Source organism: Aquila chrysaetos, chromosome 17 (genome assembly GCF_900496995.4).
Source record: "Aquila chrysaetos chrysaetos chromosome 17, bAquChr1.4, whole genome shotgun sequence".
In the NCBI taxonomy this organism is placed as follows: domain Eukaryota; kingdom Metazoa; phylum Chordata; class Aves; order Accipitriformes; family Accipitridae; genus Aquila; species Aquila chrysaetos.
This window is the reverse complement of record NC_044020.1, coordinates 12,591,534-12,617,482: the sequence shown is the minus strand read 5'-3', so window position 1 is coordinate 12,617,482 and position 25,949 is coordinate 12,591,534. Positions and strand designations below refer to the sequence as shown.

General features: G+C 38.0%; 1 protein-coding gene across 1 annotated transcript in view; it reads right to left on the bottom strand.

The window, feature by feature from the left end:
- The window catches only part of WNK1 (WNK lysine deficient protein kinase 1), a 107,606-nt gene that overhangs the window by 60,524 nt on the left and 21,133 nt on the right, over window positions 1–25,949 (bottom strand). Inside the window, 3 exon segments of the mRNA XM_030040611.2 lie at window positions 2,679–2,836; window positions 4,929–5,149; window positions 10,069–10,241. Of these exon segments, the coding sequence (XP_029896471.1) occupies window positions 2,679–2,836; window positions 4,929–5,149; window positions 10,069–10,241 (552 nt within the window).

Sequence of the window (25,949 nt, the reverse complement as noted above, 5' to 3'; positions counted from 1 at the left end):
ATCTTCCACAAACCCCGTTCGCCTTCCAACATACATTAGAAGGAAATGTGTTGGTAAGTACTGTTGGAGTCACCTACACAGGAAGCTTTCTGACTCTGCTCTGCTATTGATGGTTCATGCACTGTCCTTTTAAGTACTGAATTTCTCAACTGGTTCACCCCTCGCCCACAACTGCAAACATTGTCTAAACTTCTAAAGTCTCTTTTGAAATGAAAAAGTATCTTATTTTCTTTAACAAGAAGCAAAGGACAAGGGCAGAAAACCGCATGGCTCTATCACATTGGTTCACAGAGCTTTCACAGAGTGGTAAAAATACAAAGAGTATTTTATTTCACTTTCATAACACAGTTCTACTTTCCACATTATGGAAGAAACACTGAATTCTCCATTAAGACAGGTTTGTGCTTTATTTCCAGATAATACTGCCTTTTCTTCATTGAAAGCCTTCCTTAAAAGTTATTCAAGTTCTGTTTGTGGTTGTTTTGGTTGGGGTTTTTCCATTTTTTGTTTTGCTTTGGGTTTTTTTGTTGTTTTTTTTTTAAAAAACAAACTGCTTTACAATTACAATGAAATAAACAAACCGAAATATACCGAAGCACACAGCCTTTCATTCTCTGCCTAGAAGCAGATAAATGTACATTTCATTTTATTTACCTTCCTGTCCTCTGCTCCTTCTGAAAGAAAACAAGATTTCCTTGATTTCATATCAAAGTACATTTTAGAGCTCTCAAGCAGTAGATGAAACAGCAGAAAAAAAAGTTCAACAATTAAATTCAATCTGTGAACCATCAGCAGCAGAGTAGGTGGTAGTGTTGGACAAGCCAAAAAATTACCAGTGTTTCTCATCTGCTTAGAAGTTCAACAGTCAGCCAAAAACAATGGGGAGAAAAAGCATCAAGCACAATAAACAAGTGATAAGTTGAATTTTCCTACGTCTCTAGATAAGTTTGTCTGCTACAAGCCCCTATATAAGGCTTTCCTAAGTACTTCACAGACCAGGGAAAAGACAGCTCTTTAAGACCTGGGGATTTCCAAGCCTGAGACTGTCTCAAAAGCTGATTCATACCACGGCCCTGTTCCTAGCACTTTTTAAAGAATGCGCAGGGCAGTTACATCAGGTGTCTGTTCTGAGAAAAAGTGCCCATCCAAATTATGGTCCTTTTGCTCTGGCCAAGACACATACATAAGCATACCAAAAGGCACCACTAAGACTGTTTTGGTAAGATACTTAGTTTTCTTTCACTGATCCAAACAGCTTGCAGATCAGATTATGCTGTAAGCAGAGTAAAGGCTAGAGTTTACCCTTGTTTTTCCTCTATTTAGAAAATTACAGATAAGTCCACCAACATGCAAAAAAAAAAAAAAAAAAAAAAAAAAGACTCTGCCTATATATCTATAAAAACTTACTCTAACATCTGTTCAAAAAACCCAAAATGGCCATTTATCCCTTCTTTCTTCCTCCTTCTGTGCCTCTCCAATATTCCCCTTCCAACAAGGGATAGTCTTTTATTTCACCATGCCTTCCTTCAGAATTCATTACTTCTGACATGAAGACCCTTCCTTCCACACCTGTAAGTCAATAATTACATCTGCCTTTTATAGTGTGAGGCATCAGGAATAAAGAGAGCATTTTATTTTTCCAAAGCTAAGCAAGTTGTTTATTAAATCCTCAACTTCTCCAAGATAATATGCACAAAAAGATTAAGAGGAATTAATTTGTCTACACATCGGAAAAAGAGGTAAGTTTTCTTTCCGCCCTTTGCATATCTGCACAGGTATTCTGAGAAATCCAATGCAAGTTTTTACTTCCCCCAGTGGCCACCTCTCTATTCTTTCTGAATGCTTAGATCATAGGGTTGAACATGTGCGGTTTGTTTTACTGCACTGGTATAATCTTCACAACACTGTTTTAGAGATCACAAAGCAAATCTAGCCACAACCATTCTGAACATTTCTAGCACTACAGTTCTGCTTCCTACATTCAAGGTCTGTAGGTTCCACTTAGTCTAGTCAGATGGGCAAACTCAAATCTCTTGCTTGCCTTCTCAGCCTTATTTGGTTTCAGTCATGATGCCTCCACCACCACCACTACGCTTACCAGCACTTTTCAGGGTGGAATACCTTGCTGCCATTTATCAAGTATTTCCACTGCATAATGGTAAGAAGTGCACCTGACACACAGTAGCTAAGGGCCATTTGGAATTCAGTAAACTATTAAATTCACTCTAGGTAACAATTTATGATTTGCCTTGGCAGGCAGCTAAGCCAAAGTGCTCTGAATTTGTGATCCAGCTTCATTTCAGAGAACAAAGTTATCAGCTAATCTTCAAGACTGAAATATTTCCACCACCCCCCAGTGGCTTAGAAAATAATCTGTTATTATTCTAATGTGTTTTGTTGCTTGGTTTTGGTTTGGGTTTTTTTTTTAAACCCTATGCAATACTTTCTTATATACTGAAGGAAAAGTATGAACACATGCGAAATTTTCTTTCCATTCACATATTTTACAGGCTTCTGACTGACAAGTTGAACCATCCTATACCTTTCCGCCCATACCCTAAAAACCTATTGTCAGCTTCTCTTTTTCCACACACACTTGCACAATACCATGCTACCCAGCTGTACTCCTTTACTGCTAATAGTAGTAGCTTCAGAATCAGTAGTGGGGAGGGACTTACACTGGTCACTCGACGGTAGATCTGCGCAGCATTTTGGCACTCAGAATAAGGATACTCAGACGTAGCCATCTCTAGCATACACATCCCAAAAGCATATACATCAACGGATTCATCATATTTCTCCTCATACATCTCGGGGGCCATGAACTCTGGGGTACCTTAAATTAAAAGAACGATTCAGACTCTAAATGTCTCAAAGCGAGCAGAGGCTGCTGGCGTTACTCACCGCAGGAGGAAGCAGATGGGCAGACCTGTGAGACAAGAGAAAGTGGAAGCAAAAAGAAGAGGGAGGAAACCCTTAGTCACTCTGTTGCATCAACGTATTTCGTGAGTCTTCCATTGCAAGGCCTTATGGAGTAAGAATGGTGTGAAAGGACTGATGCAATTCCTGGTTTATGCGTGTTAGTTAATGTAAGTATCAAAACAGACTGGATCAGGCTGGAGTCAAACGGAGGGAAGGGGATAAGAAGAGGGGAAAACTGTAGACTAGCCATAGGCTACAAACCAAATACTAAGGAGAGTTAAGACACTTACCTTTTATCCCTGTAAGAAAGGAGGCACATTAAACCTTGTTTCAAAAATTACCTGACTGCCCTCTGCTGCAAAAGAAGTAGTACTGGTAAGAGCCCACAGCTAGTCTCTGACCTGGTGCTCTCTGTCTACTTTTTGAAGTAGAATGGTTCGGGAAAGGCCTTGCAATGAAAAACTCTGTTGTTACAAATATATATCTTCAGGAAAAAAGGATAAAAAGTAATTTTCTGCAAAGGCCACTCACCAGAGCCCTTTTCTTCATATACTTACCTTCCCACCTGCAGTATATTTATAGGCCTACTGCAGATACAGGCATTAGTGAGGGACATCCTACAGTCAAAAATACTCAGAAATACAGAGAGATTGAGTTACAGGCATAGAGCGTGAGATTCAACAAGTCCCATTTAAATAGTGTGCAGAAAATTATTGCCCAGTGAAGCATCTCGGTGGCCCCTCTGTAAGCCAAGGGACTGCACTGTATGATCAGATTTACTTTAAGCCAGAGATGCAAGTTTGCTTTTTGTAAATTTAAGCTCAGAATTATTTCCTGCAGACACCAGATTCGAGACAGTTTACAGATCATTCTATAGCCACATTGCTTGTTTTTACCACACTAAACCAAAAAAAGAGAATGTGATTGCAATTGTTTATCCAAAGGTTAACCGTTAACAGATAGCTAGATATGAAGTGATCATTTTCCAATGATAAATTTGAGGATAAGACTTAAGAAAATAATGCTTATGAAATGCTTATTAATGCTTATTTTCTTATGCTTAAGAAAATAATTTCTTTTTGACATTGTATAATTTTCTTTCCTATTAATATTTTGACCTGGTTAAGAAGCAGGAAATATTTCAGCGACAGCTTGCAAGACAGTTTACAGGTATACACCATTGATCCCATCTAGGAATCTAGTATAGGACTGTTGAGTAATACTGCATTTTAGCAAGCTCTAAATACTGAGAGTGAGAGCAACTTCATTCCCTGCAGCCTATTTACCCAACTGTAAAAACAAAGCTGATAAAACCAGTTCTTTCACAAATTCACAAGAAAGACTATACTAGTTCCATCAAATCAATTTCTGAAAAAGGTTATTAGTGGATACACAAGAACAGAACCAGGATAAGGCAATACTTCCCCAACGTATCCTCCTAACTTACACGAATGCATATTCTATAGACTCCCCAAGTAAGGCATTATTTCACAGTCTGACTGTGATATAATATAAATATATTGACTTTCTTTGATATACCTTAGTTTCTGATTACTCACAAAGTATAAGAGATTTAATATTAACCCCTGGTGACAATCAAAAAAAATTAACTGTAAAATTAATGCTACGCTAAATATTAAAATGTTGTTTGGTCACCAAAATGCACTTGTACAGTTCGTGAAGAAGCATCATATTAAAGCTGAGATTTATATGTAGTCAAGAGTGGTTTTATCAACAATGTTGCACTAAACTGTTGGGCAGGGCAATTAATCTATATTCCAAAATACTTAATGATAATATACAGATATCAAAAGCACAACCAAAATTTCAACATGTAATCTCATCAGGAACACAGAATGACCTCAACAGCCAAGAAAGAAAGCCGACGCATTTTCAGGCTTTGACAATGTACCTTTGAAACCATATTTTTAAGGAAAGCTCTTAAAAGACTCAAGTTTCCGAATAGGTAGACTGGCTCGCCAGCCTCCAAAACAGGAGAGGCTTACCTATCACACTTTTGGCAAAAGAAGCTCTTTTCAGGGTTGCCAGACCGAGGTCTCCAATCTTGACTGATCCAGTGGGGCCAGTAATGAAGATGTTGTCACATTTTAAGTCTCTATGAATAATGGGAGGAGTGCGCGTGTGTAGAAATTGTAAGCCTTTCAGTATCTGACGGCACCAGCTTCGTAGTACTTTAATTTTCATCACTTTAAATCTTTTCAAATACCTAATGAAAAAAGTAACAGTAGGTTAAACAGGTTCTGCTAACAAGTAGGAGATTATGCTGTATCATTTGCTGTTCTGAAGTAAAAAAAAGCAGTAATTAGAGATGCACAAATTTCAACTTCACCTTCTATTTTAAAATCTACCCGGGCATTTCAAGACTTCAGAGGAGCTAAAGATAATACCCCCTCCTAAAACCTACCCCCGTTCTTCTAGCCAGGGGACTATAATGCTGAAAGATAAACGTGAAATGCTTGATCTATAGCTAATAATTCTTTTGCATACAAAGTCACCCTATGGTAATTAGAGAGTTGGCTTGCTAAGTTTCAAGAAACTGCTTCCTTGACAAAGAGTTAAAGGCTTATGCATTATAACAATTCTTTATCTATTCATTTATGAGCGTTTTTTCTTCCCTTTTATCCTGAAACTGCTTAAATAGTTAAAACATTTTCCTTGATTAAATATAACTGGGTGGGAAGGTGGGGCACTGGAGCCAAAACACTAATAACAACCAACTAAGTACAGAGCTGTTGCAAACTGTGCAAGAGCTCTGAAGTTGTTATACCTTAGTTATCAATATTAGTCCAAGCACTCTGGTCAAGGTTTCCAGGTTACACTTCAAGTCTGCTTCAAATTTACTTGTTGAGTTCTCAAGCAAATTAGAAATTCTTAAAGATCACTTCCTTGGTGCAGGACAGGGTTTGATCACCTAAACCTGACTGGCACTACTCACTACTTCAGAACTACAGATAGATATGGACAGGGCTGGGAAATCTTTAAAAAGGCTCTGGTAAATAACTGACAAGGAAGAGTTCATACATAAAGTCAGTATCCCTTTGCAGGTAGAACGTGACCCAACCTTAATTGTTCTAACATTGCTGCTTTTTAAAATCTCATGTCAGAAGAGTCAAATTTCATACCAAAAATATTCTTTAATGCTTGTGGCCTAAGACTATGGTGGTCTTCTACTCCTTAACTTCAACAGATTAGAGATGCCACAAGGTGAATAACTTATGACAGTATTCAAGTGCTTTCCAGCAGTGTATTCTCGTAGTTTCCAGCAGTGTATTCTCACAACCTCTCTTTGGGTATAACAATTTGAAGTGAACAGTTGTTGTTTTCTTGCTTTTGAAAAAGTATGGGCTGAAATACATTTAGAGAAAGGAACTAGCATGCTGTGTAGAGCAAGGACTTTATTCTTATTCAACCAATGTTACTCAGTTAAAGTCTCAGATAAAGACCGGTTTCACACTACTGCAAGACTGGTAGTAAATTCTACGACCAGCACGGAGTCTAGCAACTAAAATCATAAAATAAAACCAAGTCTTGTTCAATTACTCCGTGGTAGTATTCAGTCTCTTCTGCATATCCACTTAATCAGGAGAAAGAGTCTTGATGAAATCACTTGAATCAATGCCAACATAAAAATGCAGTATATTAATCCCTTTTACTTTAATTTCTGCAGTTCAAAAGAAGATCTGGAAAAATCAAATTGCTAGCAATAACCCTGCTGTGAAAACAGATCTGTAAAAGCAATCGGGACCCAGTTCCAGAAGGAAATCAAGTCTCAAAACAAAATGTAAAGACAGGCAGTGAAAAAGCCAAGCCAACAAAGGAGACAAACCGAAGGAGGTTCTGAATCACATCAGCTACCACTTGAATTCTTGCTATTGACACAACCCTCATTCATCTCTCTTGAGCTTGTTCCAAAGATCACATGGTAGGGGCACTTCAGTTCAGCATCTGGAATCCCTAATTACATTCTTGGTTTCAAATATGCTAGTCTACTGCCAGCTTCTCACTGTTAAAGGACCTGGGTCCAACCATCACCCAGCATCCTGCAGTGTTGCTGTCATTTTTCCCGTAACACTGTCATGAACTAAGTCACATAGCACTTAAGGCAGAAACCATTTTAAAATGGAAGCATCCATAAATACATAAAAATACACAGACAACCCTACTAGCTAGTATGTTTTCAATTTTCGTAGTACCATAGGATAACTCAGGCTTGAAGAGACCTCAGGAGGTTTCTAGTCTAAGTTTCTGCTCAAGGTAGGGTCAGCCATGAAGTCAGACATGGTTACTCTGGGCTGTATTCAGCCAGGTTTTTAGTATCTCCAAGGATGGAGCCTGCACAACATCTTGGGGCAACCTGCTCCACTGCCTGACTATCACTGCTGAAATAGCTTCTCCTTACATCAGTCGGAACCTCTTTTGTTTCAATTTATGCCTGTTGTCTCTAACTCTCCCACCATACACCACTGCAAAGAGCCTGACTGACTCCCTTATATGCCCTGGAAGGCTGCTGTTAGGTCTCCACCAAAGATCCTCTTCTTCAGGATGACCAAGTCCAGTTCCCTCAGCCCCTCCTCACAGAGCAGGTACTCCAGCACCTGACCATCTTGGTGGCCCTCCACTGAACTTGTTCCTGCTTAAATCAACATCGTTCTTGTCTATTTTACAGGGTAGTAGTCAATTTTAAAAAAATATATATTTGACCTTTGCACACAAGGCTATCTCAACAGTTAGCTTCAAGGAACAGAGAGAAACAGGAACTAGAGTTTGGCTTTCTGTCTCAAGGTTGGGTTTGTTGTTTGGTTTTTTTAAGCAGGAAGGCTGCTGACCTATAGCATCTCAGCTCGAGGAGCTATAGAAACCCTACTAAGTTAGCAGAGGTAGTTATGAAGGTATGTGTCTTACCAGATAGCTGACACATTCATTTAAAGTGGATCAGGAACACACACTACAACGGCCTTAGACAAAACTAGTGGCTGAGACCTAGGTCAGATTAAAAATTGCTGTCTTCATTAATAGTATAATTAAAATTTAAAATAGACAACTCCATTTTTTGTTCCAATATTTTAATTCCATGATAGCATACAATATCAGAAAGCAGTTTAATTCTTTACAACAATTGAGTTGTAAAACTTTTCCATTGGTGTGCAGAAGTTCAGGGACTTTTCTTCGTGCAAAATTAGCAATTTGCCTAGACAGCATTTGAAAAGAATGAGTCCACAATATTTCAACATTATTTTTGTGTGCAGATATACCTAAATGTATACAAATATGAAAAAACATGAGGAAGAACTTTAAGATGTCACCACACTTTTCTTCTGTTCACTTTTTTACATCAAGTGACAACAACGTCTATGTCCCAAGTCTCAAAACAAGGAAGGTAACACTTGCATTAAATGGAGATAATGTAAACATACTGAAAAAAGATATGGAAGTAATACTGTCAGCCAAATATCATAAGCAAACACAAGTGTGCAGTCTAAATCTAGGAATATGACAGAGGCACATGAACTATTTAATGATATTAAATTTGGCACATCAGAAATTTCCCATAGAGTTTACCTGTCAAGTCTCAAGTGAAGTGGGTAAGAATAAACTACATCACAATTATAACACAATCTATACAATTGTGGGGAAAAAACCTACACAGAAGTCTACAGTTTAAAAGATTTTCAATTAAAGAGCCCATTAGCTCTTTCTGGATAAAATAAAAAAGACCTTCATACTTCAGAGTACAAAATAATCCTATAGCCAGCAAACCTGAGGTATTTCTCCTACCAACACGCTATTTTATAGTTGTCTATTATTACTTTATTATCTTGCTTATGCCACCACATAACAAGCCAATCCAAATATTAAAATCGGAGGGGGGGGGGGGGGGGGGGGGGAGAAAGGAGTGAGAAAGGGAGAAAGAAGTTAAATCTAACACTACATACTCTAGCACAAAATTAGGTAACTTTATTTAAAGGTATCTGTACAGAGCTGTAAAACCTTTACTTTAATACTGCTCTGAAAGAGCACATGAAACAACAGATCTATTATTTTATCTGAAATACCTTAAACAACCTCAGAAAAGTCTTCCCTAGACATACGGCTAAAAAGAAAGTTGCAGTACCTTTAGCCCTCCAATACTATTTCAAGAGACAAACATTTCCCTGTAATTGCAGTCCAGACTCCCAAAGAGCCACTTTTTCCTTCTTTAAGTATGTCCATTTGTGGCTATCAATAAGCATCGTAAAAACACAAGACGTTCACAGGCTATTTAACCAAATAGACTGCAAATTGTTTCCAGCTCCTACAGCCTGCTTACACATTTAGGATTTGAATGACTCTCCAAGACTTAAATGGGCACTGAATTAAGACAAGGACCCACAATCCCTGAATTTCAAAGGCTGGCAGTTCTATTTCCAGTAGATTAACAGCGACTGGATGCTCAGGAACAGGCTCACAGCTCTGCAAGTTTCTACTGTGCAAGGCAACGCCGTGATTTCAGTGTAACTCCCCGCAGGCTCCGCACACCACTAGAGGGCCCTCGCAGCAGTCTGATCTGCCGGTGTCTACTTTTAACTCTGGCTTAAAAAAATAGACCTCGTTTCACTCAATTACTTCACAAGTTGAAATTGCAGGCATCTGCATACCTTCAGATTTTTGTTAGGTACTACTTCGTGAAGTTTCAGGTAAACAAGTAGGTGGTAGAGGTTTTTTTCTTTTTACATATTATTTGTACTGTAGTAACGCCCAAAGCCTCCCACAAGAGGTGAATTCATTTGTGCTTTGAACTTTACAAACCAGCTCATGCTAAACAGAAACCAGCTGGAGAAGAAAATGAAAAATTTTGATAAGTGAAAATAGAGCATTGTCTTCCTGAGCCCTGAAAATCTGAAAGCTTTATGCATGTGCTTACTAGGACATCACAAGGAAGAATCTGACAAGCTTGCTAACTTAAAGGATGTTCTACCATACCCTGCAGTGCTAGTAAGACTCCTCTTAAACAAGAATTTCCCTACAGAAGGTTATCCCTCAGCAAAAGGGCTCTGTTCTTATCTATTCTGAAATATGATCTATTTCTAGTCCTCTGATTTTGTGCTAATGATTCTTATATGCTTTGACATGCCTTAATTTACTTACGTTTTCAATGTTCCAGATGTCATGAGTTCCGTCACAAGAACAATACACTTTTTTCCTTTGACTGTAGACTCCCAGGAATCATAGAACCTGACAATATTGGGATGCTGAAGCCCTTTCAGCATCCCAGCTTCCTCTTTAAATCTTTGTCGCTCTGACTTGGACAGCTTCCGATCCTAATGAAAAAGAAAAGGTACATCAGAACACTTTGCTTTATTTCTTACTCAGAGAAGCAGCAACTTGAAAAACAGTTGGGTACACTCAGTGAACAAGTAAGAATCATCAGCCTTAAACACCATTTGGTTTGCAATTACCCTTAAATATTCTATTTAGAAGACATTCTATTACAGTGTTTTTTATCATATATTTTTCCTTACAATCTGATTGCTCTCAGAGGTAAGAATTGTGAGTCTGTAGATGATCTCCTCTTCCTGTTTCCTGCTCCCCTTCTCTAATAAATTTAGTCATTGCCTGACCTGAGGTGGAAGGGAGACATAATGTCTTCAAATATTCAAGTGTTCAAGAGTAGACAAAATTGGATGATTTAAAGCATCTCTCATGTTGTACATAACAAAAATCTTTAGTTATTCCTATGTGTATAATATCCAGACCACTGGTAACAGATGGGATTAACCCTTTGTATAGGGGGTAGAGCATCAAACCTAACATATAGTATGTACTTGTAACTGTAGAACAAGTGAATGAGTTGGATTTTCTTTGATTAAAAGCATGACCTCATGATTGAGCAAGTTTCCTGTAATCTAGCATCAAGGAAAATAAAAACATAACTCACACTAGAGACAGCAAGCTTTTGGCCAGAGACAGATCATGAAAAAGCATTCTTGGACAATACTGTTGTATTATCTACCAACAACTGGCTATCAGATATCGTCAAGACTCTGAGCAACTATTACCAGAATAAGCTGCACATCTCAAGAGAAAACAGCCTCTTTGTGCCATTCAGTGTTCTCAGCTTAACAATGCATTACCAATGCACTGGTACACAAGTCAGATTGATCAACTGACATAAATTGGATCCATATGCAATTTGTATTTTTAAAAAAAAAAAAAAATTTCAGGATATACTTAAAGCCCAGAATTTTAGAATCATTGTTTCTGACATTTATTTAGGAATAACCAGTGACCTCTTTGTGAAATCTGAATAATAATTTTAAGTCACTTCATTTCGTATTTCCTTTTCAATTAAAAGGAGGTAGTAAAAACATGCAGGGTTTACTTATACTGCTCACAACCTCCCTACTGTCCTCCAGGCAGTAATTCCTCTTCATTTGTTTACAGGTAATGTGTTTTCTCAACACCATTCAGCCATGCTGGTATCTAAACCATTTACATCACTAAACCTTTCTAAGAGGTTCACAGAGTATCTTTGGGCATGGACAAACTTCATTTCCAGATGAAGCTCCAATTATCAGAAGTGTAAAAGTCTTCCAGGTGAAAGTTTGAAAACAGGTTTGAAATTACCTCAGGAATCACTATCTTACCAGTGCCTATGAATGTCAATCACACACATACTTTTACAGTCCTTAGGAAGATACTAAATTCTTAATCCTCGCAAATTTAGTCTATAGACATCAAAAGCATTCAACCCTGCAGCTATTTCACTCTGCAGAAATTAGCACTACCACCTCTTCTCACTCCTTTATAAGCATACTTGCACAAACAAAATTCAATATAACATGTCTGCAGAAACACTCAGCAAACATTAAGTATTCGTGTCTGTTTAGGTGGGTTTTTTTGGCTTTTTTTAATATGGAAGTAATACTTCCATTTGAGCTATCTTACCCATCTAATAGCTTTCCTTCCATTACAATAAAGATGGCAGCACAAGTTCTGTTCAAAACCAGTTAATCCTGACTGCTACAAACAGCTGTGATGCAGAAAAGCAGTGAGCTGCAATAGGTACATCAGTCAACAGACCATACATACATGCTTCTAAGAAACACTCAATGCTTCAAGCAATAGAAAAATCACAATAATATAATCATTCTTAGAGTAAAATAAAGCAGAGTCTTCTCAGCCTCTGCATTTGACCCATACAATACACATTTTAAAAATAGTGTATAGCTGTAAATCCAATTATTATATATGGTCGTTATAAAAACCAAGGCTGCAACAACTACTTTTATACCACTTTTAAATTTAGCTACGTAATATAAACACCTACATTCATTTTTGTCCAAAACCTAGATTTTAGATACACATTTGGATTAAATTTCCTTTATTTTGTGCATTCTAACAAGTTATCCACCACAAACACTACTAACCAGTTTTAGACTATACTTGACATTAAGGTCTCATCTTAATCCGTGTAAACCTAGTCTGTTTTCCCTACCACTGTACTACTAGCCTCAAATAGAAACTAACAAGTGCTAATCACTCTTATCAATGAACAGACTCTTAACGGCCATGCATGCATATTTTGACTCATTTCTCTTTCTGGTCACATCAATGGTAGCATGGTGTTCCTGCAAACATATCTGTGACGTTTAAAACAGACACTCAACACTTCAATGCTGGCGTTAAAAAAAAAAAAAACACCACCAAGACAGTGACAATATACTAAGTAATTCAACACTTCTTTGAAAGTCACAGTGCCCTAATGATCTGGGGCAAGTTTGGACACAAACACAGGCCAACAAATTTCACCCAGAGAAGACAGCTACATTGTTGCAACCAAGGAAACATCTCACCCTTCAGTAGCATACTGCAGCAGCAAAAGTGAACATTAAACAGAGCTGTAAGAAAAAGACAGAGAGGCCACTTGTTTCATAAGACTAGTGATGCATGCTACCTTTAACTACCCTCATTTCCTTGGATACACAACCCATACACTCATCTGTAAGTTTTTTTTATATTCTTTCCCTAAAAGAACACTAATGCTAGGTAACAGAAAAGGGTGAATATAATTTAAAAAAAACCTACAGCCCTACCATTTAGGAAAATATTAGATCTCATGTACAATTATACCAAGAAAGTGAATCTGGATACACAATGACTGGTTATACTTGTACAAACTACATTCTAATGCAACCTGCAAAGAGTTAGCCTACAAGGTTACATGTAATTTAAAAGTGACAAGTACACTTTCAAAACTTGAGTATTCCATACACCAGAACCTTAAAACATGTTAGACAGTAAGATCTCCCAGACTGCACAGAGATGAACTAGAACAAAGCCCATCCCAAATAATATATTTTGGCATCCTTTGAGCTCTTAGTGTGGGCAAATGTGACAACTTCATGCTCTTTCTTGTACAAAGATGCAATTTAAGCAGCTGCAACTACTACAATATTGAGATAAGCAAGAAAATAGACCACCCTATGTAATTTGGGAGACTGAGAAATGGTACTACCAGCCACATTAGGTATGAATACTTGGGGAAAGGCAGGGGAATGAGAACATCTTCATAACACGTGAAATCTACATGCAAAGCTGCTGTACAGCACAGCTGTAGCAAAGAAGCCATCATCACTTCATGAGAATTTAAAAGAGCATTTTTCAAGAATTTGGGAAGGGGGCAGCTTTCAAAATCCTCAGTTATAAGTATATACTCCAAGAGGCTCAAAACCCCAGATGTGTCTTCCCAACAAGGCAGCTACTTGGGGCAATACCGAGATTCCAGAGTGGCCTTTGAGCAGGAGTCTGCAGGAATGTAAGACCCTCAGGCTCCACCTCCACCTCTAAAGAGGTAGCAAAGAGTTTGTGGCCTATCATTCAAAATATGCGCTCCATTTGATTAAATTATCTCGAGGGTGAATCAAATAAGCAGATCTATCCCCTGCAGCCTTTTTCCTGTAACTCACAGTCTAAATAGGTATATAGATGGATCATTTCAGCACGTATTTGCTGTTTTCATCTGGAAGCAAAAATACAGATTTCGTAACTTAACATTCCAGTATCACAAAGTATAAGATTGGTTAAACAAGTTTACTGTTTTCTTTGATTTTTATTTTATTTTTATTTTTAAATCAAACAGCCAGAAACTAAACAAAATAGAAAGACACATAAGATGCTTTTTTATAAACCTGGAAAACTTGAACAATTTTATAAAGAAGCCACCACTTTAAGAACAGTTAATAATATACGGCTTGATATCCCATCCTTCAAAGACCAATTTGTTTTGGAATTCCTACTAATAAAATTAAAAAATGGACACCCTGTCTCCTCCCCCAGTCTTTTCTTTACCATAATGAAGCAACCTTAGGCAGACAAGACAAAGTCCTAAGTCTAGAAGTTTGCAAATCACATTCTTGTATCTCAGTTAGCAGCACATGCTGAGCAGATACAGCCCAAATATTTAAAAATATACAAAGCTCTTAAACTGTAGGAGAGCTTGTTTCCTAAAATGGATTTAACTATCCTATAAAATGGCCAGCATTGTTCTTCCTGAACTGATAGCTTCCCTGGAGGACTTAAGTGTCACATCCCAATCACTGGGCTGCCCTTCGAACAAACTGAAACAGATGCATCAAGCCCACTCTGTTCATTTCATTCATTCCTTTCCACCTACATTAAATTGTTTTGACAAGCCAGGACAAACAGCAAGGCCTTCCAGCACGTGACCCGCAGTTCTGCAGTGCCAGGGGCCTGAACAGAGACAGGCAGCAAGTGAAACAATTGTTCAGCTCAGAACAATTCAATAAGCTTTTCTTGGCTGTTTCCATTTATCTGTGTACTTCCCCTCCGATTTCTTTTGGTCAGGAAAGACCTATTGGAGGTGTTTACACTATTCAATGTAAAACAGGGATCCTGGTCATTCATGATAAACCAGGTAGAGGCTTACTCTTTCACTAATGGAGTTCATTTACAGCAGTATGAATTACACACAGAACTGTTACAACCCTCTTTCAATCCCTGTACCTAGATGCCTTATATAAATGCAAAGAAACCCATCCCAAAACCAAAACAACCCCCCACCCCCAAGATTAGCTATTGTACCAAGCCACAAAAAACAAAGCTCATCAGCAAAAAATGCCTATATTCCTTTGGTGATTTTTTTTAAGCAAAGGCTTAATATCTATTCAGCAGCCTTAATGAGGAAAGAAAATACATTTCTGGCACCTAAAATAATCCTAAATTTCAACTAGGTTGCTCACATAGCCATTGAGTCTACCGAGTAATTTCTCATACGTTTTCCTTTCTAACTTCCCACAGTCCTTCTGAGTTCTGTCCTATTAACGTCATGACAAGAAATCACACATCTGCAAAGCACATCACACTACCGCAAGCAGTTGCAGAGCCTGGCTCAGACACCTGAAGCAGCAGGAGAGATGCCTTAGCAAGGCATCATACTCCGCTCAGGCCATTTGAGTCTGTTCTTCATTCAGACCGAGCTCAATTAAGGGTCTCGCCTCCTCTGTCCATTTTTACTAACCAATACCAAATGGCCTGAGCTACATTCTAGGAAAATTCAGCTGACATTAAATGGACACAGTTATGCAGAAGAGACACAGTGCACTTCACTCTCAAACACATGCTACAGGATACCAAGCAAGTGGGTAACAAGAGAAATAGCCTATACTGAAGGAACTAGATCTGCTAACCCATGCCATACATCCTCAAAGGTGATTTTCTGTTTCTTAATATCAAGTACAATTGACGTAGCCAAAGTGCCAGGGAACCTTTATACACAACCAAACAAACCTGACTGAGAAATCTTCCCACAGTCTCCATCTCCTACAAATAAGCAGACTCACAGGTGACAGAGGTCAACTTTAAACTGGATCATTTTACACACACACACAAAGAGCTCAATGCATGAGCTGTTACACAACTTAGCTGTTACCTCTTCCACAAAATTAGGAAGAAAACCAGTAAAGAGGAAAGAGAGAAAGACGGGACATTTTACATACTACAGACAGGTTTACTAGATTTCTGCATATCCTACCACTAGATCCATAAATTCTACATAGCTATATTGCAGGGATAGTTAGTGGGTCATTGTTTGGTTTTTTTGAACTACACTAGAGCAACATCATGTAGCTTTTATCCAAAGAAATGCACTAGAAAGCACACTAGAAAAACTAGTAGCAATGAACTGTCTTCAAGTGGTGTGATCTGAAAATGTACAGCCATGACAAGACTTCAAAGTGCTGTTGAATTATAGATAGTCTGAATCACAACCAAAGTAAATTATCTATCTGTGTTGAGGTTACACCAAGCAGCATTTCATCAAGCTTTCCAAATGTCTGAAAATTTGAGGGGAAGACACTGCTGTTCCCAGCCTATTATTCAGAGGAAGAAGTAGTATACAGAAGAGACAAATGTTCTTCTGTGTGCACTTCTGCAGCATATGAGAAAGGCTTTGCAAGCCTTTTAGGCAAGGTTAATGAGGGGTCATCAGAGGAGAAGCTAGCAAGACTGCGCTCTGATATTCAACACTGTTAATGGAACTGAGGCTTTGTGGGCTGCAGTGTTCTCATCCAGAAAAAATTTAGCAGTTAAGAGGAAAAAAGAGCACAGTGACCATTGAGCTAGATTAACAAAATACCGACAAAGAATCCACTGAGCTTAAAAATCATCCAGCATTACACAGTTGGTACCTAGAAATGCAAGTCTGAGTGCATAAGAACTGCATCTATCCATGTCAACACATAAACCACTTCAGACTTCCCAGTGTTAAACACTAGACAGAGAGTAAAAAGGAAGGGAGGGGGAAGAGACTGTTCAAAATGCATCGCTGTATAGCAACAAATATGAAAATTGGTCAAGGATCTGCACAGATCCACCAATATACCTTTCTACAAACCACTGAACACAAAAAACTGATTAAATGGAGCTGAACAGCTGTGGTTCCAGAAGTATGCATACAGGCTAAACAACCCAGTTCCCTCAGCGACTCCTCGTAAGACTTGTTCTCTAGATCCTTCACCAGCTTTGTTGCTCTTCTTTGGACACACTCCGGCACCTCAGTGTCTTTCTTGCCGTGAGGGGTCCCGAACTTTTCAGCCCCCTTCCTCCTCATCTTAGTTTGAAGGTAGAAGACAAAGTTCCTGAGGATGGGTAATGGAATGAAACACAATGCCAAGTCAAAACCTACTTACTGAAACCACAATTTCACATTGGTGCTTGGCAAGTGTCCACAAGAAGAATCAATTTTATATAAGCTACAGACAGTCTTCGTGGAGTATGCAAACAACCTTGAGACAAATAACACTAAGGTATACATATCTAACACAATGGAAAAGACTAGGCTTAAAACAGTTATCTATTATACTTTTTAAAGTTCCTGATTCAGGGTGCGTATTTTTTTGTGGGCTTCCTCTTACACAAGGTATTAAAAATGCTTTAATTTTCAGGAAAGTACAGAAGTAGTCAACTTAAGTGAAAAGTTGAGGGATTACTCACATTAGTTGTACAGTTTCACAGTGAAAAGCATCTACCTGTACACTCTCTTCTGTATTTTCATTTCTGGCATTTGAATGCACAGCAATAGTAGCATAGCACAAAATTCATCAGAAGATGTAGTTAGGTTGTTAAAAACACACCAAAAAATAAAATTGCTTCTTGTCCTTTCTCTTACTCCTATTACTTCTCCTTCTCTATTGATATAGATAAGTGATACAGCAAATGTATGCAAGTTTATTGCTGCTGCTCGAAGGTTAGAATTAAAGAAACAAATCACACATATCTTGACAAAGATGATATTTGGGTAAACTGATGGCAGGAGGAAGAAGAGGCAGCAAATGAAACTCTGAATGATTAGACGGAAGGGAAACAGACAGAAGTCTTCATCAGTCACGATTTTGTCTGAATAAGTCAATTATACATATCCTGAAACAATCGATACTCAAGTAAGCTTCAGAAAATAAGAAATACAACTTTGTCTTAACAATGAAGGGGGAGTATCTGCAACTAAACACGCTTTATGTGACTGAAGGATACTAGCACCGCTCCCCATTTTATCCTGCGATTGTTTTGTCAGTTTTGATGAAGCTATGATTCATCACCACAGGGGAAGGGGGGAGAACACAACCAATAATTATATTCCTCTGATGTGGTCACTTCCCACTTTTAAATATGCAGTAGCACCTGTGCCAGCAGTAGTAGTATCAGCATCTAAGACACCTGGTGGCAGCAATGTCATAGACTTAACTTATGCTTGAAGAGACATCCTCAGTGAGAGTCTCCTGATTAACAGAAAAGGCATCAGAACTGAAGTTTGTGCTTGCTTGCACCAAGTTCTATCATCATTAAACACAGCTGACCTGTAACTAGTTACAATTACACAGTCCTTTCAGGTCTTCAGCTAGAAAAAAAGAAAGTTGGCTAAACCCTGAAGTTTCCAGTATCCCATAATTCACAAGATCATTCATAACAAGCCTACTGCTAATATTGTTATTGCTTACAGGAAGCAGGCAGTAAGGAATAACTAGAACACACAAAACCAAAGATGCTTTTAAAAAAAAAAAAAAAGGAAGTTGGGAACACTGCATCAGAGATGAGCTCACTAACTTGGTGAGATACAAAGCCATTCTGCCTCACTTCCTCACATTGAAGAAATGGCAGAAGTGGGATCAGAAGTGTAAGGGGCATGCAAATACAACATGCATCATGAACACAACAGCAGAAAAACACTTTTTGTTTCTCTGCAGGACAACAGTAGATCAGGATGTTTCTTCTTTATGTAAGGTAACAAGAAACCTTAAAGTACAACTCCCAATAACAAAGTTTATCTTTTGTCACAGTAGCACTGCGGGAATTTTCATTTTCAGCAATGCCAAAGATGACTACACTGCTACACTAATGCACTTCAATACCGTGTGCAATACTAGATGGAAGGCTCATGCCCAGTACTTACCAGAGACAGACAGCTGCAAGCATGCTGCTCAGAGACTGGGGCAGCCAGCTATATACCTCAAGTCCCTCTTGAAAAGATAATGAAAGAGAAGAGAACCTGTACAACTCCAAAAGGGCTAAAAAAGTCTGTCTGGCTGACAGGCTTCCAAAGAATTCAGCCAGTGTAGATTTTTAGGTTTTCACTTAAATTTTAAGAAGCAGGAATATGACACACCTGGCAGTAAAGCACCTCACTTTTCCCATGAAAATCAAACATCAGCAAAATTGTACCACCTGAGTCTCTACTGGATTACTAGCTTGTCTTCCAGAGCTGGGTTGTGTGTGAATATACACATTAATACAAGCCTGTACTACTACTCCTCTCCCCACTCTCTCACATCAGCACAAATATTCATAGGCAACGCAAGTAGGCCAAACTGAAGAACTGAACCAAATTCCACTTCCGAAGAAAACAATGACTAAGACTAATCAGTACATTGCCTAATACCACAATTTCCTTTGGGAAACTTGCACTCTTCGGCATACAGCCATGAAAACTACATAGCAGTTTCAGAGTAAATTAAGAACTATACTCATGCTTTATCAAATCAATTATATATTTTTCTTTGCTCTCCACACAATCAGTAAGAGAAAAATTTTAAACAGTAGATAAGAAACCTACAGCTTAGACATGACCTCCTCTGGAATCTCTCATGTCCTCAGGAATCTGGACTAAGAATGGCAAGCAACTGTTTAGGCTTCAGTCATTTCTATTCTAGGGTTGCTCTAAGCAGCATTTCTGTTTGCTTACACAGAAGTCTGGAAAAAAAGATGGCTAAAAGTTTTATTCAATTTATGCATCCTGAGAGGCTGAACATAAGGGACAGTAATGAAAATGCTGGGCTGTACAAAAATAATCGGTATTAGAACACAGAGCTCATCTATTTATTTTCACTTTAAAATTGCTATTTGATCCATGGAAGATAAATGGATAAGTTTGCTTTCTGATACCAGTTCACAATAAGGCTTATGTTTATTACATACAGCTTATTACAGAATTGAAGTGTTAGCTGAACTGAATTCTTGATGAGCTATTAACCAGCTGGACCATCTCGTCACTTGGCTCAGATATCTCATTAAAAGTTTTGAAGCTCATGTCAATTCTCATTTTCTACTGAATTGATTGCTTTGTCAGCAAGAGGGAAAAGGTACATCCAATCATCTCAGTTTAATTTTACTATGAAAATCCAATTCTCCAGTCAGGAGATGACAATACTGCAGGAAAAAAGCCTCCTCCACAATCCATTCTGGTTACCTTATAGATGTATTAACTCATTGCATCAAAAGAACAACTGTAGCTCTTTTTGTCTCACATATTTCTGTATGACTGTAAGAGTCCTTTTATGAGTAGGTACATGTCTAGAACATTAGGGTGATCCCTTAACCAATTCTGATAAAAGGCAAATCAATTTAGAGAATCAAAATCATATCACAATTCTTCATCCTATATACTTCACAAAGCTATTGGCAAAGGGAAAGAGTTAGCTATATCCACTTTTCAGTATGCTGAAAAGATGCATCAATATGCTGGTTGGAAACCATGCAGAAGTGTCAAGATGACTCCAAATATTTACTAATAATGATCAAAGTAGGAGGTACACAATAACTAGTAATATTCCTGTGCCTCTGACTAGTTCCCTTGCAAAAATCCCAGCATAAAGCCTAGAGCCAATAAACTCAAATTGCCTACACAAGTATTTAAGCAGCAGTCCCTGCAAGGTTACCCCCTGCACTCCTCCAGTTGCAAAATGAACTCACATCAGCCTATAGAACACATTAGTTTCAAGTTTACATACAACATTGGTACACATATTGCATATGCAGCCTGATTACACTAGAGGAGTTACCCTTCCCAGCTTTGCTTCTTTTTCTGCAAACACATCTGAAAAAAGTACTTCATTTAATTTACAAAATTGTGGATTACTATCAGTTATAACAGGATGACATAAGAAGTGTAGGCCAAGTACTGGCAGAAAATCCTTACAATAATCACTAGAGAACTCTATGCCAGACATATCTCATTCAGAGGTATACCTCTCATTCAGTGATCCTTCAGGGATTCATAATAAACCCCTCAAATAATTGCCAGGTGTTCTGCATGTTCTTGCAAGACAGACAAAATCAAAAAGGGATCTCCTGTAGGGAAAGACTAAAGAGTTCCAGAAACAGTGAGTTTTATGGGGTGACCAAATTTTGCGTTCTAGATGAGGTCTCAAGAATACCTTGCATAAATACTAGTATTAGTACTAGCATTTAACAAATATGAAAGTCCTAAAACACATTGGAAGAGCACTTGATTTTTTTAAGCCTCACTGCATCAATGATGCAGTCTTCCTGTGATCTACCAGAATGCCCATCTTCATCTCAGGCTTCTCATAAAGGGAAACAGTAATAATTTTTCCATGCTTACCTGACAGGTTGACTTACGAAATCAGGTTCTTGCATCACTTGGATGTAGACTTCCTTAATGATACCACATACATTCTAGACACCTATGTTTACAACACACTGTGTACATCTTCCTTGGCAAACACCATACAAGATGTAGATCTAAAAAGCTACTCACAAAGTCAGAAATATTTCAGACAGTATCAAATGTACCACTAATATGTAAATTTAGAAGTATGCACATTATCTTTCACAGAGCAAGGAAATTGAGCATAGTTGAGTCAGGAGAAAGAAAACAAATATTTAACAGTAGGCAAGTGGTAGGATGAACAACTAAGAATACTGGCATGACGAAGCATACTCTGCATCCAGAAGCACAATTGCCTTTACAGTTCAACCCTGAATAATTTTAAAATGTGTTAAAATATAAGAGAAAACACAGTGTAATTGAAATGCAGATGAAGGGACCAGTCAGCTCCTATTACCTAAAGCAACACAGGATACAATACATAAAAACAGCAAATGTTTTGCTGTATGGTAAATCAAGGTAGTAATATGCACACTTTGGACATAAAAGGACTATCTTTATAGAAGCTGAAAAAAAAACCCAAACCCTTAAGTGTTGGATTGACCTGCAAGAAAAGGCTTTGACAACTAAAATTTAGTGTTGTAAAACAGCTGAGATGAAAGATTATCAACAGAGTAATCTCCAAGGTGATTCAAAGCAGACAGATAGGAAAAAGTGCTAGAGGAAGCTTAAGATGAATATTCAGGATTTTCTTCTTGGAATCTGGGGACTACATATAGTAGTACTGCCATTGGCAAGGCTATTCTGTATTAAACTAAGTTTTTTTCTGAAGAATACTACTGGGAATATTTTGCACTGCCAGAAGACCAACCATGACCTAGAAGACCTCAGATACTCACAACAACCTATCTATGAATCAACTATTCAAACTGTTACAGCTTATCCAAAAAGTCTTTTTCTCAATACATTGTGCTTTAGTCATGTAGTGTCTGTCCTTGGTCTGGTGCCACTTTATTTCAACTGTTTGAACAGGAACACTGAAGGAATTTCTTGAAGACAAACTGTAATGCCTGAGGATGTCATGATCCAAAGGGCCTACCTTAAATGGGTCATCATGACCTGTGAACAGGCTTCCTTGTTTTCAATTTACCTACTTTGTCACACTGAAGAACTCTACCTGCAGTTCATAATTAATTTTAGTTGTGAACTAAAGAGCATCATCCAAAAAATTTAAAAGATTCAAATACTCTTTCCATACAGCAAAACATCCCATGTTCTGTGCATCATATACCAAAATTATTAATCACATTTAACACTGAAAAAGTTTCCTTAGCCAAAAAGTTATCTGAAAATATTTTTAGCACCATGGCTCAGTCTGAAACACACTCTTACATGTTCAGCAAGTCTGCATACACAAGAAGCCATGGAAGCTGGAATTCAAATGAAAGTGGTTTGTCAGAAAAGCTGCACAAGTGTTCTGGTACTACATCCCTTGCTTCAGTGGCAAGAACTACATTTCTGTGGGGTTAAGAGTGGGTAAGTAGATTTGAAACATTCTGTATTTCTGTTTAAACTGAATTCCTAAACACAACCCCAAACAACATCCCAGTAAAACAATTTTAATTAAGCTAAACACAGTATCATAAAGGTAACAGACACTCAGACCTGGTTTTAGTCTCAGATCTACTAGTTACTACTACTTTAACAGGTACACAGGCTTACTCTTGCTAGAAAAGTCAGTCAAGAATTATCTTTCCCCACTCTTCAGACAACCAAGGCTGCACAAGACCCCTTTTTCACCAGGCAGAGACAGGACCCAGACAGGTCTTTGGACAGATATCTCACAGAGCAGCCATATTCGTTTTCAGAATAAGAGCCTTCTGTGCAACTACCAGGCAACAGAATGTGAGCAGAAGCAGGACGAAGTCCATATAAGCAGCAGTCTGGAAGCACCTGAGAACCAGTTCCTTTGCCCATCCTGTTGCCACTCCCACATTTTCTTCAATTAACTCAGAAACAATCCAAGTGCCAAGATAAACTTTCCCATCAAAATTCTAATGTTTGAATGCTTAGTATCTATAGAGATATTGATGAGAACCTCACCAATTTCTTCTGAAGAGTTTCAGGTAGCTTTGTAATTTTTGATCCTTAAGACCCTACCGCTACAATATAAAATAATTTTTCCACAGGATGACTATGACCCAAATAGAGACCTCAGTACTTTCAATGGACAGCTGTGTGAAATAGTCTCTTGGGAGTCCAATTCTAAGACCTCTTTTTCTAGGGGATCAAAAGGTGGTAGTGTCATTAGATAGTTTTAAATCCTCAAAACGAGATAATTCTTTAGACAGTTTTCTTGTTACCACCACAGGGTTTTGTGCTTAGAATTTCAAGTTTCTTAGTTTTGGCCACAAAATTGAATTATTACGAAAAAGGCAGAGAGGGAAGATTCGTACTTTATCCACTCCTCATTTTCTAATTGTTACGAAAAATGAGGGCCAAGCATAAGCAACTGCTGCTGCAGCACCTCAGAAATATTGGAAAAAGGCTTCAGTAGCCAGCAATAATATTAAAGTACAGGGTAGCAAGTTTTAATACTCAAACTTTATGATTAACTGCACCAGCATCAATGCTTAACAGCCTGCAGTTGTGAAAGAGGGACGAGACAAACAGGCTGTCCAATAAGCAGAAGCTGGACAGATGAATCAGTCTCAGAGTTACAGTCGTATCTTCAAAGCTGTTAGACTGAAAAATTTATTAACAGACTTCTTCAGAATGAGTTGCAACATATCTGTCCATCAGAAACAGACATTCCCCCTTGTGATTTCACTTTGCAAGTAATAAAATCCAGACTGCATTGCAAACAAAGAACTCCAGTTCCCCCCCACTTGCTCTTGCCCTGAGCACTTTGGCTACAGAGGCTACTAGTTTTTTGATGCTATTTTAATCTTTCCTATGCTTCTAACACACGTTGAATCTTACAGAAACTTTCTTGTAATTTCCTATTTCAAAGTATGCTTTCTCAGATAGACCTGGTCCATACTTAGTCACCTTCTGTTGAAGGTTCACATAACCAATTGGTTTGGCTCTACATCTGCAGAACAAATTAATGCTCAATTACAAACCAAACCGAGATAGCCTGAGCACTTTCAACGTACTAAATTGCTGACTCTGTCCAAACGACTCAATTTCGGAATTAGTCATGCATATATGGCTGTAAGGTGGAAACTGAAATTTGTGCCACTATTAACTCTTCTTATCTCAACCAACTTCAGTATGCTTGTGTCTAAATAAAGGACTTGACAAGAGATCTATTGGCAGTGATCAGCTTCGTAGAAATAGGATCCTCTTCTCTAAAATTCATGTTCTTTCCAAAGACAGACAGTGAAATTGGATGGCATCTTAAGAACATGGTGAAATCTTAAGACCACAGAAAAGACTATGGCTACAAGTACCCAGAATTTCATTTTGAAAATCGGAGGGAACAATTTCCACGTAATCCAAGGGATAACTGCCTTTTCCTATTATAAGCTCCTGCCAACCCTTCCAAAGCGCTTTCAAGTTTCCATTTCCCAGTAGGGGCAAACAACATTAGATATACCTCAGACCCGGCTCTGAGCTAATTAAAAAAGAATTCCCGTACAGCATGCTAGATACTAAACACTAGAACAAAACTAAAAGTAGTCAAGTACTACTCTGATTATAGCTATGTTTAGACTGTTTAGATTTTTTGCACTTGTTTCATTTACATACATTTCTTTGGACTTTTATTTTTCCCCTCCCCCTGCACAATCATCACTACTATAACTAACAAAAAAAAAAAAAAAAACAACCAACCAACCCACACCACAAACATTTCTCTAACTCTGCAGTCTATATAGCAACAGTGTTTGCTGGTGACCCTATTTCACTTAAACCCTGAACATCAAGAATCCAATTTGATGTGAAAAATCCAAAAGGTATTTAAAAGGCCAAACTGTAAACATACAAACTCCTGTATTTTAAAATACATTAGACAGAAAAGTATAGATAATTGCCAAATCTAGTAAAAAAAGAAATATATATATATATTCCATTCTATGTCTATCGTTTTTCCCTCAAAGCTTGTGCAAAAGCAGATGGATTTTGACAAAGGCATTTGCTTTTAAAATAATGAAAAAATTCACTTTGCAAGATCTGAATTTACTATAACTAAAGCCATTTGAGCAGTATATCTTCATAGATGTTTGCATCAGACCAACTTCAACATACTGGTTGTACCAAAGCTAGTTCTCCACGATCTGAACACTGAGGTTAATAGCTGTAAAGTCTGCTGCTTCTGTAAAAGTAGAGGCTGCTGTTCCACAAAAGATCTTCTACTTGAAAACTTCAATTCATATTCCTCCAGAGAAACTTATGTCCTGATAAAGCAAGCCATTTCTGAGGATATTAAACTTTACTAGCTTAAACAGTTGCAACACAAACAAGGGAACTGAATTATACTGTATAGCTTTCTATCTTGCATTTCCCATCCTGAAGGTTTAACTTGCTGTACAAAAAGTAATTACACATTTCTAAAACATAAAGCCAACACACATTGTAAGTTGAACAAACTGCTTCATATGGCATC